Source organism: Hypanus sabinus, chromosome 1 (genome assembly GCF_030144855.1).
Source record: "Hypanus sabinus isolate sHypSab1 chromosome 1, sHypSab1.hap1, whole genome shotgun sequence".
Taxonomy (NCBI): domain Eukaryota; kingdom Metazoa; phylum Chordata; class Chondrichthyes; order Myliobatiformes; family Dasyatidae; genus Hypanus; species Hypanus sabinus.
This window is the reverse complement of record NC_082706.1, coordinates 89,886,813-89,900,818: the sequence shown is the minus strand read 5'-3', so window position 1 is coordinate 89,900,818 and position 14,006 is coordinate 89,886,813. Positions and strand designations below refer to the sequence as shown.

The 14,006-nt window shown below is 42.0% G+C and overlaps 1 protein-coding gene across 1 annotated transcript in view; it reads left to right on the top strand.

Moving 5' to 3' along the window:
• The window catches only part of LOC132395275 (regulator of G-protein signaling 22-like), a 126,147-nt gene that overhangs the window by 45,179 nt on the left and 66,962 nt on the right, over positions 1-14,006 (top strand). The window contains exons 9-12 of the mRNA XM_059971626.1: positions 75-236; positions 3,811-3,967; positions 9,291-9,418; positions 13,126-13,237. Coding sequence (XP_059827609.1) covers positions 75-236; positions 3,811-3,967; positions 9,291-9,418; positions 13,126-13,237 — 559 coding nt within the window. The remainder of the gene's footprint in view (positions 1-74; positions 237-3,810; positions 3,968-9,290; positions 9,419-13,125; positions 13,238-14,006) is intronic.

Here is a 14,006-nt window from a genome sequence, read left to right as displayed (position 1 = left end):
ACTAAAATAAAAATAAATAATTTGCTTCCTATTTGCACTCAGTTTGGAATGTGTCTTCCTTCTTTTGTTTAAAGCTATCTCAACAAGATACGGAGTCGCTACCTGTTCAGCGGTGGTGAATACTGTATGAATGCGGAGATACGGGAAAGGCTGGCTCTGTCAATTATTTCACAGTGGACTGTAGAAAATTTATCCAACATCCAGGCAGACATAGTGGCACCCCTGCTTCTCTACTGGTGAGTACAGACACAATCCCACGGAATTTCTTGAATAAAATGTGTACTTAAACAGAATTATGTTCCAACATTAGCACAGAGATTCAGCATCAACCTGGAAACCCAAAGTCCAATGTCCAAAGTGAATTTTATTATCAAAGTACATATATGTCACCATGTACAACACTCAGATTCACTTTCCTGTGGGAATACTCAGCAAATCTATAGAATAATAACTATAACTGAATGAAAGATCAACCAGAGTCAGAAGACAACAAACTCTGCAAGTGCAAATATAAATAAATACAAGAGGTGATTGATAAGTTCATGGCCTAGGGTAGAAGGAGTTAATTTTAGAAAACCTAGCACATTTATTTTTCAACATAGTCCCCTCCTACATTTACACACTTAGTCCAGTGGTCGTGGAGCATAGGGATCTTGGACCTCCAGGAAGGGTCCACAGATGGGTGATTGATAAGTTTGTGGCCTAAAGGAGATGAGTTATACAGCTCTCGTTACATGCACATGCAGTTCAACTCTTTGAGTGATTATGCAGTAAGTTTGGTTAATAACTCCTCGGGGTGATTGATAAGTTTATGGCCTAAGGTATAAGGAGATGAGTTATTAACTTCAAACTTTCTGCCTCATCACTCAAAGAGTTGACCTGCATGTGCATGTAACGAGAGCTGTATAACTCATCTCCTTCTACCTTAGGTCACAAACTTATCAATCACCCATCTGTGGACACTTTCTGGAGGCCCAAGATCCATATGCTCTATGACTGCTGGACTAAGTGTGTAAACGTAGGAGGGGACTATGTTAAAAAATAAATGTGCTAGGTTTTCTAAAATTGACTCCTTCTACCTTAGGCCACAAACATATCAATCACCCCTCGTAGCAATAAATGATGAGAACGTGAGATAATAAAATAAAGAGTCCTTAAAGTGAGATCACTGGTTGTGGGAACATCTCAATGACTGGGCAAATGAATGTAGACATCCCTTTTTGTTCAAGAGCCTGATGGCTGAGGGGTAGTAACTGTTCCTGAACCCAGAGGCTCCTGTACCTTCTCCTGATGGCAGCAGCGAGAAAAGAGTATGGCCTGGTTGGTGGGGATCTCTGATGATGGATGCTGCTTTCGTGTAGATGTGCTCAGTGGTTGGGAAGGTTTTACCTGTGGTGTACTGGGCTGAATCCACTACCTTTTGTAGGATTTTACAATCAACTCCACAAAATTCTGGAGGAACTCAGCAGGTCAGGCAGCATCTATAATAAAGAGTGGACATTTCAGCTGAGGTTCTTTGTCAGGACTGGAAAGAAAGGGGAATTCATCAAGACTGGTAAGGAAATCCCTTTTCCCGGCCTGGGAAATACCTGTGGTCACAAGTTAAATGTGAGAAGGGAAAAGTTTAAAGGGGATTTGTAAGAAAGTGGTGCCTGGACCATGCTGGTAGTAGAAGCAGATACGATAGCTGTATTTAAGAGACACATAAATAAGTAGAGGGAAAAGAGGAATATAGACCATATGCAGGCAGATGGGATTAGTTATCCAATGATCATGGTCATGGTGGATCATATGGCATGTTCTGTGTTCTATGTTCAAATAGTTTTGTGTAAGTACTGCATATACCTGGAGTGCCGAGAAGAATTTGGTTTGTTTTGGGATCTCAGCAGAACAGACATAAATTCACCGGCAAAATTGTTCTGCAAATACAACTAAATGTTATAGTTACTTAAGCCTATCACCCCGATTGAGGCATAGGCTGTCGGCAGCAACTCCCCAGAGTCTTCTGTCTTGAACCAGTCTTCCAAGTTGCCCCCCCAAGTGTAACCCATCATACATCATCCAGGGAAAGATCCTTGCTCTGCCAGGGATGAGGTCTTTGGAGCTTCAGTTGCTGTTTCTATAGCTGTGGGTTTTTAACAGGATGGAGTTGCTAAAGCCTTGCTCAACCGTCCTCCGTTGGCAGCTAGGCCTGGCATCATTCATGGCAGCGTTAAATACTGTCCCATTCAGGGCCCCAAATAGTCATTCCAGTTGAGGCAACACTTCACCTGTGTGTCTGTTGGGGTTATCTCCTGTATCCGGTGCTCCCGGTGTGGCCTCCTGTACATCGGTGAGACCCACATAGATTGGAAGACCGCTTTGCTGACCGCCTACGCTCCATCCACCACAAATAGCGGAATCTCCCAGTGCCCCCCATTTTAATTCCACTTCCCATTCCCATTCCAACATGTCGGTCCATGGCCTCCTCTACTGTTGTGATGGGGCCACATCCAGGTTAGAGGAGCAACACTTTAATTTCCGTCTGGGTAGCTCCAACCCGATGGCACGAGGATTGATTTCTCAAACTTCCGGTAATGTCACCTGCCCCTCTCCTTCACCATTCCCACTTCAGTTTACCTCTCTCACCTGATCTCCTTACCTGCCCGTCACCTCCCTCTGATGCTCCTCCCCCTTCCCTTTCTTCCATGGCTTTCTGTCCTCTCCTATCAGATTCCCACTTCTCCAGCCCTTTATCACTTTCAACAATCAACTGCCCAGCTCTTTACTTCACCCCTCTCCCCCTTCCGGTTTCACCTATCATCTTGTGTTTCATCATCCCCTCCCCCCATCTTCTTACTCTGACTGCTCGTCTTCTTTTCTCCGGTCCTGATGAAGGGACTCGGCCCGAAACGTTGACAGTACTCTTTTCCATAGATACTGCCTGGCCTGCTGACTTCCTCCAGCATTTGTGTGTGTTCCATGAACCCTACCTCACTTTTTTCATTTTTTCTTTGCTCCCTTTTTGCGCTACTTATTTATTTTTACATATATATTTCTTATTATAATTTATAGTTTTTTAGAACTATAATATATTGCACTGTATTGCTGCTGCAAAGTAACAAATTTCACAACATGTGCTAGTGATAGTAAACCTGATTCTGATTCTGACCTTAGCCTATTTCTTTGTTCTACTGTGAATGCCCACAAGAAAATTAATTTCAGGGAATGAATATGGTGCCATAAATGCATGTACTTACATAATAAATTTACTTTGAACTTTAAACTTTATTAAGAACCTCAAAACAGACAGTAAAGTGCATTATTTGCATCAGCAACCAACATACAGGATCAAACTACAGCGTGAACACAGTTATCAGTTTCTCAAAATAAGCCCACCAGGAGTCAGGTTTCTGGGCCAGAATTCCCAGATCTCAATGCTCCAATTGTGAAATAGTGAAAGGACTACAATTCCAACAATTTGGACAAGGAAGACGGAAAGTGAAACTAATCATCAAAAATAAATGAGCACACACTAAATACTGGAGGGATTCAGCAGGTCAGGCAACACCTGCGGAAAGGAATAAACAGTCAATGTTTTGGGCTGAGACCCTCCAGTTCTATAGATTTCCAGCATCTACAGAATCACTTGCATTGAAAACAAATGAACATTGACTTCAGTAATATTGAGGTGAAAATGCATTGTTGAGGTTAATGGAATATTGATCTTGTATTGCAGCTCCAACTCCAGTGAAGACTCACAGTAGCAATTTCTTCAATGCCTGCATGGCCACTAGAATCCCCATGTATTCATTTTTGTTTCTATTTCAGGGGTCCAAGGTATTGCATCAACCAAGGATACCCGATAAGACAAGCTGGCATTGTACTGAAGGATTGGCAAGACCGCCAGCTCAGGCCTAAACCAGTTGTAGGCCCATTTTCTGTCACACCCTTAGATCAGATAAAAATCGTTTGCATTCCTAAGGAGGTTAGTGTCACTTTGTATTTGCAGAATTCAGTGATTTCTTGAAGTCAAGCGTTCAAAATCTGAATTATACATATGAACGAAACAATTTCCCATGGACAACAACCTATCATTGCACCTCAAACTGTGTATATAAATCAATGTTGGCACGTTGCCATTGCAGGCTGTAAAATGTATTTTTATCTCTTGTAATTTCTCTTTCCTGGAGTCTTTGGGTCTAAAATTTTGAGAGGTATTTGGCACAATAGTGATTTAGTTTTAATATTACAAAAATCTGAGAAGTTAGCTAAAAATGGAGAACTGCAGAGATTCTAAACAACATAATAAGATTCAGATTTATTACATCAAAACCTACAGTGAAATACGTCATTTGGATTAACAACCAATGCGCTCAGGGACGTGCTGGTTAAAAACCTAAAAATCTACTAAGTGTGAGCTGTGACCTTGATGGAGACTGCAGCTCGGTGCCTTCTTGAACTGAACTAAGCTCCAATCAAAATGGAACACAAACAAGCCTAACCACAATTGTGTGAGCGTACATCATGATCAGGGCAAGTGGTGTTATTCTCTTGTTGAGTTACATGGTGTGGTGAACTACATATACCTGTCTGGACACGCCCCCTGCTGTCTGCTCCTGTGGCTCCTCCCACAGACCCCTGTATAAAGGCGATTGAGGCCTGAGCCCAGCCCTCAGTCTCCAGGATGTAGTATGGTGGTCACTCACTGCTTGTTCCTTCTTCCAGTCAGTAAAAGCCGATATCTTGCCTTTACGTCTCAGAGTGAGTTATTGATGGTGCATCACACGGTTCATTTGAATTAGCGCTACAGAAAAGAATAAATCAGCTGCGTGGCCTATCAAGCTGGTTAAGATCATTGACTTGTTAACATCAATTCATTCTCTTAAACATCACCATCAAGTTAAGCTAATAGAAAACTCTTCCTCAACGGGCTGACTATGAAGAAATCCTGCAGGTTTTCTTTCAAAAAACTCATCTTCCATCTTTGACGTTATGGTGGGGAGTGTATCTCATGGGTATTTCTCGGAGGCACACCCATTTCAGATTGCTGTGTGATACAGCACAGAAAAGACCCTTCCAGCTCTACAAGTCACGCCACTCAGCAACCCCAGCATAATCATCAGGCAATTTACAATGACCAGTTAACCTACCTACTGGTAGGTCTTTGGAGTAAACCGAACACTGGGAGGAAGCCCACATGGTCATGGGGCAAGCACACAAGCTCCTCACAGGCAGCGGCAGGAACTGAACCTGGGTCATTGGTACTGTAAAGTGTTGTGCTAACCACTGCACTACCATGCTGCCTATAGCCTTGAAACATACCATCCATCTCTGAGATCGTCTACAATGCCCCCACGTGGTTGTGATACTCATTCAACATACCTTTTTATAGACTAAGACCCCATGGGCCTGTGCACAAGCAGAACAGCACTGGCCCTGTCTTCACACTGTACTGAAGATTGAACAGAGAAATAGCACTTTCTATACTGAATTAACTAGCAGTTACGGATATTGACCACACGGTAAACTATGTATGTTTGATTGCTAACTTGCAAGATAAATCTCCATTCACCATCCAAGTGTTAAAAGTCAATAGAAACTACTAGAAGCTATTTTAAAGTTAGCAAAGCAATTGGCCCTTAGTTGGTCTGTGCTTTGCTCCCTTCCTTTAGATTCTTACCTCGTCACTAAGAGGGACAGTGGCTCTGAGAATCTGCTATGCAAAGGGAAGCTATGCTTTTCAAAGACCTTTTTTGCCTGGGCTGTCTGGATATTATGTTAACCCTTGTCTTACGGCAACTTCCGCAGAAATGTACAATCAAAAGCATCATTTCCATTAACAACCAGCACAAGCCAAGGAGACAGCCCACAAGTCTTCCCACACATTTCAGCACCAACATAGTATGCCTACAATACTCGGCAGAACAACATGGCCCTCAGCAGAACAGAAAGTACCAAGCAGCAAAGCAACAACAGCAAGGCAAGCCCTGTTCCTCCATACACACCCACGTACACAGTCCTCTAATGCCAGGACCGGCCCGTTTTCTTTGGACTCCAGCTGCCAGTGGATTTATAACTCATTGGTGTTTAATGATGCTTCCTCATCCTTGGCAGTGCTTCTTTATGCCATCTCCTTCAGGGCCTTGATCTTCTTTTCTAGGTCACTGAGTGTTTGAACCTTTGGATCTTTGGTTAGGTTGTTAAACGTTTTTCCAGCAAAGCACTTCAATCCCGAGTGATTGCTGCAGCCAATCATCATGGCCAGATGGGCACCTCAAGATTTGGAGGCCTCTTCCAATCCCAACATCACAACGAGTGACAGCTGTTCCATATCCCTGGGTCAGCTCGAGATATAGTAGTACAATATTGCTATTACTTTAAAGAAATAATCAAGCCCGGCTGGTGTTTGGGGTTGGTTGGGGACAGCTGGAGGCAAGCCATTTTTTTTGCCTTCAGGTGAACCTATCCTCTTGTCCCTTGCAAATATCCCTTGGGTCCTAGATCCCTTGGATATAGTACCGATAGAAAATGATGCTGGAGAGATTGTAATGGGAGATAAGGAGATGGCGGAGGAACTGAAAGAGTATTTTGCATTAGTCTTCACTAAGGAAGACATCAGCAATATACCAGACATTCAGGGGTGTCAGGGAAGAGAAATATGCGCAGTCACAATTATGACAAAGAAAGTACTCAGGAAGCTGAATAGTCTAAGGGTAGATAGATCTTCTGGACCAGATGGAACGCACCCTCATGTTCTGAAGGAAGTAGCAGTGGAGATTGTGGAGGCATTAGCAATAATCTTTCAAAAGTCAATAGATCCTGGCCTGGTTCCAGGGGACTGTAAGATTGCAAATGTCACTCCGCTATTTAAGAAGGGGGCGAGGAAGCAAAAAGGAAATTATAGACCCATTAGCTTGACATCGGTGGTTGGGAGGTTGTTGGAGTCGATTGTCAAGGATGAGGTTACGGAGTACCTGGAGGCTTATGACAAGATAGGCAGAACTCAGCATGGTTTCCTTAAAGGAAAATCCTGCCTGACAAACCTAGTGCAATTTTTTGAGGAAATTACAAGTAGGCTAGAGAAGGGAGATGCAGGGGATGTTGTGTATTTGGATTTTCAGAAGGCGTTTGACAAGGTGCCGCACATGAGGCTGCTAAACAAGATAAGAGCCCATGGAATTACAAGAAAGTTACATACGTGGATAGAGCATTGGTTGATTGGCAGGAAACAGAGAGTGGGAATAAAGGAATCCCATTCTGGTTGGCTGCTGGTTACCAGTGGTGTTCCACAGGGGTCCGTGTTGGGGATGCTTCTTTTTACATTGTATATCAACGATTTGGATTATGGAATAGATGGCTTTGTGGCTAAGATTGCTGATGATACAAAGATAGGTGCGGGGCCGGTAGTGCTGAGGAAACAGAGAGTCTGCAGAGAGACTTGGATAGATTGGGGGACTGGGCAAAGAAGTGGCGAATGAAATACAATGTTGGAAAGTGTACGGTCATGCACTTTGGTAGAAGAAATAAACAGGCAGACTATTATTTAAATGGGGAGAGAATTCAAAGTTCTGAGATCCAATGGAACTTGGGAGTCCTCGTGCAGGATACCCTTAAGGTTAACCTCAAGGTTGAGTCAGTGGTGAAGAAGGCAAATGCAATGTTGGCATTCATTCTTAGAAGAATAGAGTATAGGAGCAGGGATGTGATGTTGAGGCTCTATAAGGCGCTGGTAAGACATCACTTGGAATACTGTGTGCAGTTTTTGGCTCCTTATTTAAGAAAGGATGTGCTGACATTGGAGAGGGTTCAGAGAAGATTCACTAGAATGATTCCAGGAATGAGAGGATTAACATATGAGGAACGTTTGACTGCCTTTGGACTGTACTCCTTGGAGTTTAGAAGAATGAGGGGGACCTCATAGAAACATTTCAAATATTGAAAGGCATGGACAGAGTGGATGTGGCAAAGTTGTTTCCCATGGTGGGGGAGTCTAGTACGAGAGGACATGACTTGAGGATTGTAGGGCGCCCATTCAGAACAGAGATGTGAAAAATTTTTTTTAGCCAGATGCTGGTGAATCTATGGAACTTGTTGCCACGGGCGGCAGTGGAGGCCAAGTCATTAGGTGTATTTAAGGCAGAGATTGATAGGTATCTGAGTAGTCAGGGCATCAAAGGTTATGGTGAGAAAGGGGGGGAATGGGACTAAAAGGGAGATTGGATCAGCTCATGATGAAATGGTGGAGCAGACTCGATGGGCCGAATGGCCAACTGCTGTTCCTTTGTCTTATGGGTCATTGACAGGATGCAGAGCGGGGCTGAGAAGTGGAAGATGGAGTTCAATCCAGAGAAATGTGAAGTAATTCATTTGCTAAGGTTGAATTTGAAGGCAGAATGTGGGGTTAATGGTATGATTCTTGGCTTTGTGCAGAAACAAAAGGATCTTGGGATCCACACCCATAGATCTCTCAAAGTTGCCCCACATGTGATAGGGTTGTCAAGAAGGCGTTTGGTGTGTTGGCCTTCATGAGCCTGAGATTGAGTTCAAAAGCCGCAATGTTGCAGCTGTATGAAACCCTGGTTAGAAAGGATGCAGAATGTTTAGAGAGGGTGTAGAGGAGATTTACTGGGATGCTGGCTGGATTTTTGTATGACTTATGAAGACAGGTCGAGTAAGCTAAGGGCTTTTCTCTCTGGAGCGAAGAGGGATGAGAGGTGACTTGAGGTGTACAAGATGATTAGAAATGTAGGTAGAGTGGACAGTCATGTACTTTTTCCCAGTGTGGAAATAGCTAATATAAGGGACATAATTCTAAGGTGATTGGAGGAAAGTATAGGTGGGGGGGGGGGTATGTCAGAGGTAAGTTTTTACACAGTGAGTGGTGAATACATGGAACACCCTGCCAGGGGTGGTGGTCGACGCAGATACATTGGTACTTTAAGGCACAAGTAGTGTCAATTAATATATAAAATAACCCATGTAACATATTTCCACACTATTCCTGCCAATGTCTAAACAAAAGACATTTTGCAAATGCTGGAAATCGTAAGCAACATACACAAAATGCTGCAGGATCTACAGCAGGTCAGGCAGCATTTATGGAGAGGGCACTTTCGTGTCACTGCCAATGTATAATGTTGCTTTTATTATTAAAATGTGCACTAGGGGTAATGAAGAAATTCATGGAAGTTCAAGAAAATCTAATGAAGTCAACACATTTGGGAGAGTTTAAAGATGTCTATTGTGCAGCAGAACCATTTTCGGGCATGAATTAGATATCTATTAATATCTATTTCTATCATTAACAGAAATACCCACCAAAGAACCACAAGCTTCAACAATTCCATAGAAAAGTTTCTGTAAAAGGACAGTTACCAAAGACGTGTGGCACTCAGAACACAGCCGACACCCCTCTCAGTAACCCAGAAGGGAAAGAGTAAGTTACTTCATCATATTCCAGTGGAGAACACCTTATCAGTAGTTTAAGCCCAATGAGGCACTAGTCAAAATAGCTTTTTAGCCGTAATGAGTTTTCAAGGTGATTTTTATTGATAGAAGCGATACTTAAAGGATAAAATCCAGGCCAAAAGCTGGTGACAAGGCTTACTAGAAGGTGACACACACAAAATGCTGAAGGAACTCAGCAGGCCAGGCAGCATCTATAGAAAAAAGAACAGCCAACGTTTTGGGCTGCCTGGTCTGCTGAGTTCCTCCAGCACTTTTGTGTGTCTTTTGGATTTCCAGCATGTGCAGATTTTCTCTTGACTGTGATTGGTTTGCTAGAAAGTGTAAAGTTTTGTACGAGGCACGTGTAACAAAAAATATTTTAAAATTTGTTCTCTGCTTTTCTGATTCAGCAGGCCGAGGTATTCAGAAAGAAAGGAGGTGCGGTCTCGACCAGCACACCTTCCTCTCTTTTTAGGGCACCACCACCCAATAGGCCATAGCTGTAATATATCATCTCCTTTACCCTTCCCAGTCTGCTCCCAAAGTTCCTTGCTTGGTTTTCCGGTTGCTGGCACATAAAACAAGTCCTTTGTGACATCACAGCAGCTGCATTCACTACAGACACTTTAGAACCTCGCTTCCCCCTCCTCTGGTCTACTATCACTGAGTAGGTCAATCCCACTGTTATCCTCAAATCTAAAACTTCCTGGTCAGTTAGGAAGACTGGATCATCCCTACCAGGATTGTCCTACCCTGAATACTCATCATCTGCTTGATATTTATGCTCTGCATGACCCATGGTGGTCTCACCGACTCTCTGAACCTCAAGTGTTATCATTCCCCTATCACTCTCACCTCCCCCCAGCCACTGCTTCACTCCCCTCTTAAAAATGTGATATTTCTCCTTGTTAGTTGCCCAAGTACCATCCACATTCCCACATATTATCATACTACCCCACATATTCTTTAGGCATTTCACTTTTACCAAGACATGTACATCTTTTGAAGATATCATCTGGTGAAGTTCAATCATTTCTTCAAGCTTGCACCAGAATTCTGAATTCCCACAAGTAACTTTAAGTGAGGGCAGCTCAGATAAAATGCCCTGCTTCTCCCTGGGCATGAAGGGTCTGTGACTGGTGGTGATCAGGGTCAAGGGCTGGCTGGGATCGTCAGGATTCTTAACCAGACACTGTCTGACCTCAATAGATACACCTGGGTATATTCATTCACTCAAATACTTCTACCTAAATCCCATTCTAAATCCCACACTAAATCCCATCACATCCCAATAGATACACCTGTGTATATCCATTCACACAAATACGTCCACACTAAATCCCATTCTAAGCAAAACATTGGGATGGATAAAAATTAATCAGTACAAACTTAGGTCAAACCACAGTGTATGTACTCTGCAATCTTCCACTTCTGTCCACTGAACTCATGGTGCCTGTACCACTCCTTCTGTATACAATTCCAAAGCTTCAAACTTATTCTTAAAAAACACACAAATACACTCATAAACAAGTATACCACTATATATAGTGTCCTGAATGTCCAGAGTGTTCACAACTTGTGGTCCTGGGTCACCAAGCTACCCAAAACTGTCTGATAGCTGGTCCCTTACACAAACACACACACCTCTTTTATATCCAGCATCTCAACTGACCGTTGTGTTCTTTGATACTTTGGATCCCTTGGTCATAGGCCTGAATAGATCTAAGTGTGGGTGCTACTCTTAAGAATACTCACCCCTTTGACTGCTTAAGTCACTGCCCACACAGTGGGTCAGGAACTAAGCCCAGTTGAGCCCCCAACTGTTGTAAATGTGATCGAAGTCACCAGAGAGACACTGAAGTTGGTGATGTAGATGTTTATTCATCGCAGCAGGCAAACATTCTTCTGGAGTCTCCCAAACTCCAAAGCACATCACATTTTATACCCTTAAGATCAATGGTAACAGTACAATTCAATACTTACAAAGACATTGTATACTTCAATTCTTTCGGTTGACAATGCTTCCTTTGAAATACAAAAGTAGTGGATACAACCCAGTCCATCATGGGCAAAGCCCTCCCCACCACTGAGCATATCTACATGAAACATTGTTGCAGGAAAACAGCATCCATTATCAGGGACCCCTCCACCCAGGACATACTCTCTTCTTACTGCTGCCATCAGGAAGAACGTACAGGGACCTCAAGACTCACAGCACCAGGTTAAGGAAGAGTTATTAACTGTCAAGCATCAGGCTCTTGAACCAAAGGGGATAACTTCACTCTACTTCACCTGCCCCATCATTGAAATGTTCCCACAACCTAAAGATTTACTTTCAAGGACCCCTCATCTCATGTTCTCGATATTTATTATTATTCTTTCTTCTTCCTTTTTGCATTTGCACAATTTATTGTCTTTTGCACTTGTTGAACAACCAAGTTGGTGTAGTCTTTCATCGGTTCTGTTATGGTTATTAATTATGGATTTATTGAGTCTGCCCACAAGCAAATGAATCTCAGGGTGACATATGGTGACATATATGTATGGGTGGCCCCCGTTTTTCGAATGTTCGATTAACGTCAACTCGCTGTTACGAAAGACCTACTTTAGTTACCTGTTTTCGCTAACCAAGGAGGATTTTCGCTTTTACGAAAAAAAGAAGCCCACTTTTTACGTGTATTTACCCCAGGAAAGACTACATTGACCGTGAAGCCTTTGCAGGCATTTGTTTGCAGATGTGTGTACGTGCGTAGGTATGTATGTGCACATGCGTGTTGGTGCCGATTTTTTTTCTTCTCTGAATTGATTTTGGCTCGCTGTCTTCCCAAGTTTGATAAGTGAAACATCACAGTAATACAATATTTCTACTTTATATAGGGTGTATATTCATCATATCATTCCTGCTTTTACTATATGTTAGTGTTATTTTAGGTTTTAAGTGCTATTTGGTATGATTTTTTGGGTCTGGGAACGCTCAAAAATTGTTCCCATATAAATTAATGTTAATTGCTTCTTCGATTTATGCCATTTCGGCTTTCGAACGGTTTCATAGGAACGCTCTACCTTCGAATAGCGGGGGAAACCTGTAATAAATTTATTTGAACTTTGATTTCTATCTATACAGTGGGAGACACCTGTGAAATTTTAAAAAACCCTGCTGGGCCAAACTAATTGCAAGCTTCCTGAGTTTATTTAATTTACAGTGGTGCAAATTACTTAAACCCATAGATGTCTGGTTTGATGCAGACTTATTAACACAGCCCCAGTGTCTTAACATTTGGCTAATGCATATGCAGATATATAATGGTCACTATTTTGTAAACAATATATCTTAGTCTGTGGACCAGCTTTTGCTTTTAACTTTAATTTACTGCTTGCAATTTATAATAAGAACTGAAGACTGGTTCTTCCTTGACTTAATATCTGCTATATTCACATAACTAAACATGGGCAAAGGTGAATTAAAAATGTGTTAGAATAAATGTCCTGCTAATCTGCTAATCTAAAATCCCAAATTTGTCAGATTATCAGAATTCCATGTATTCTCATAACTGTCCACTTTTTCTTAAAATGAAGCAAATTGATCTGCCAGTAGTTCATGATACATCAGACCAGTTATGGGTTCTGCCTATGTTAAAGATTCCTTGAAATTTTTTATACTCTTTTTTTCTAGATTGTCTCTTATTTTCTTTTCAGACACATTAGCACTTCAAAATGTGATATTTCAACACAAATCTCAGAATCTATGCAAGCTTTTGAAGAGTTGGCATTACGGAAAGCAAAGGAAATCCACAATTTAAAGACATCAGTAAGTACTTGGCCAGAAACTACATTTCACAGTTCATTCTGCTGGTCAAAGGCAGATGTTACTTTGCTAAGATATTTCTCAATCCTGTTCTGTTAGTTGAAGTTTCTGGTACTTATTCTGAGCAAAATCAACATAAATCAAAAACAACTTGAAATCATGTTTAAGCTCCCACTCTATCTATACTAATCGTTTCACAGAGTACCAACAAAATAATTTTAAATATATATTGATTTACAAAGACATACAAGTCAAAAGCTCCTTGAAAGTGGCAACTCAAGAAGATTGAGTGGTAAAGAAGGACCACGGTCTGCTTTTCTTCATCGGTTGGGACATTGAGTATAAGGATGAGGAAGTTATGTTGTAGTTGTATAAAACTTTCACTAGGTTGCACCTCTGTTCTCCCTGGAGAGGAGGGAGGACGTGGAGGCTTTGGAAGGGGTGCAAAAGAGGTTTACCAGAATGCTGCCCAGGTTATTAACTATAAGACAAATTTGGGCAAACATGGATTGTTTTCACTTGAGCGTTGGAGTCTGAGAAGTTTGCAAGAAATCATGCAAGGTTCAGAAAGGCTAGACAGACATAGCTTTATTCCAAGGTAGAGATTTCAGACACTAGAGAGCATTAACGGCTGTTTCTCGCCTGTTTCAGAAAGACAGCTGAATAGATTCTTATTAAAAGTGATAGTTGTCTGGAGGTTTTGGGTGGAATTAAGTCAGATTTATGAAGTTATAATTTTGGAGACACTCAAGAATGGTATTGGCCAGTGGTG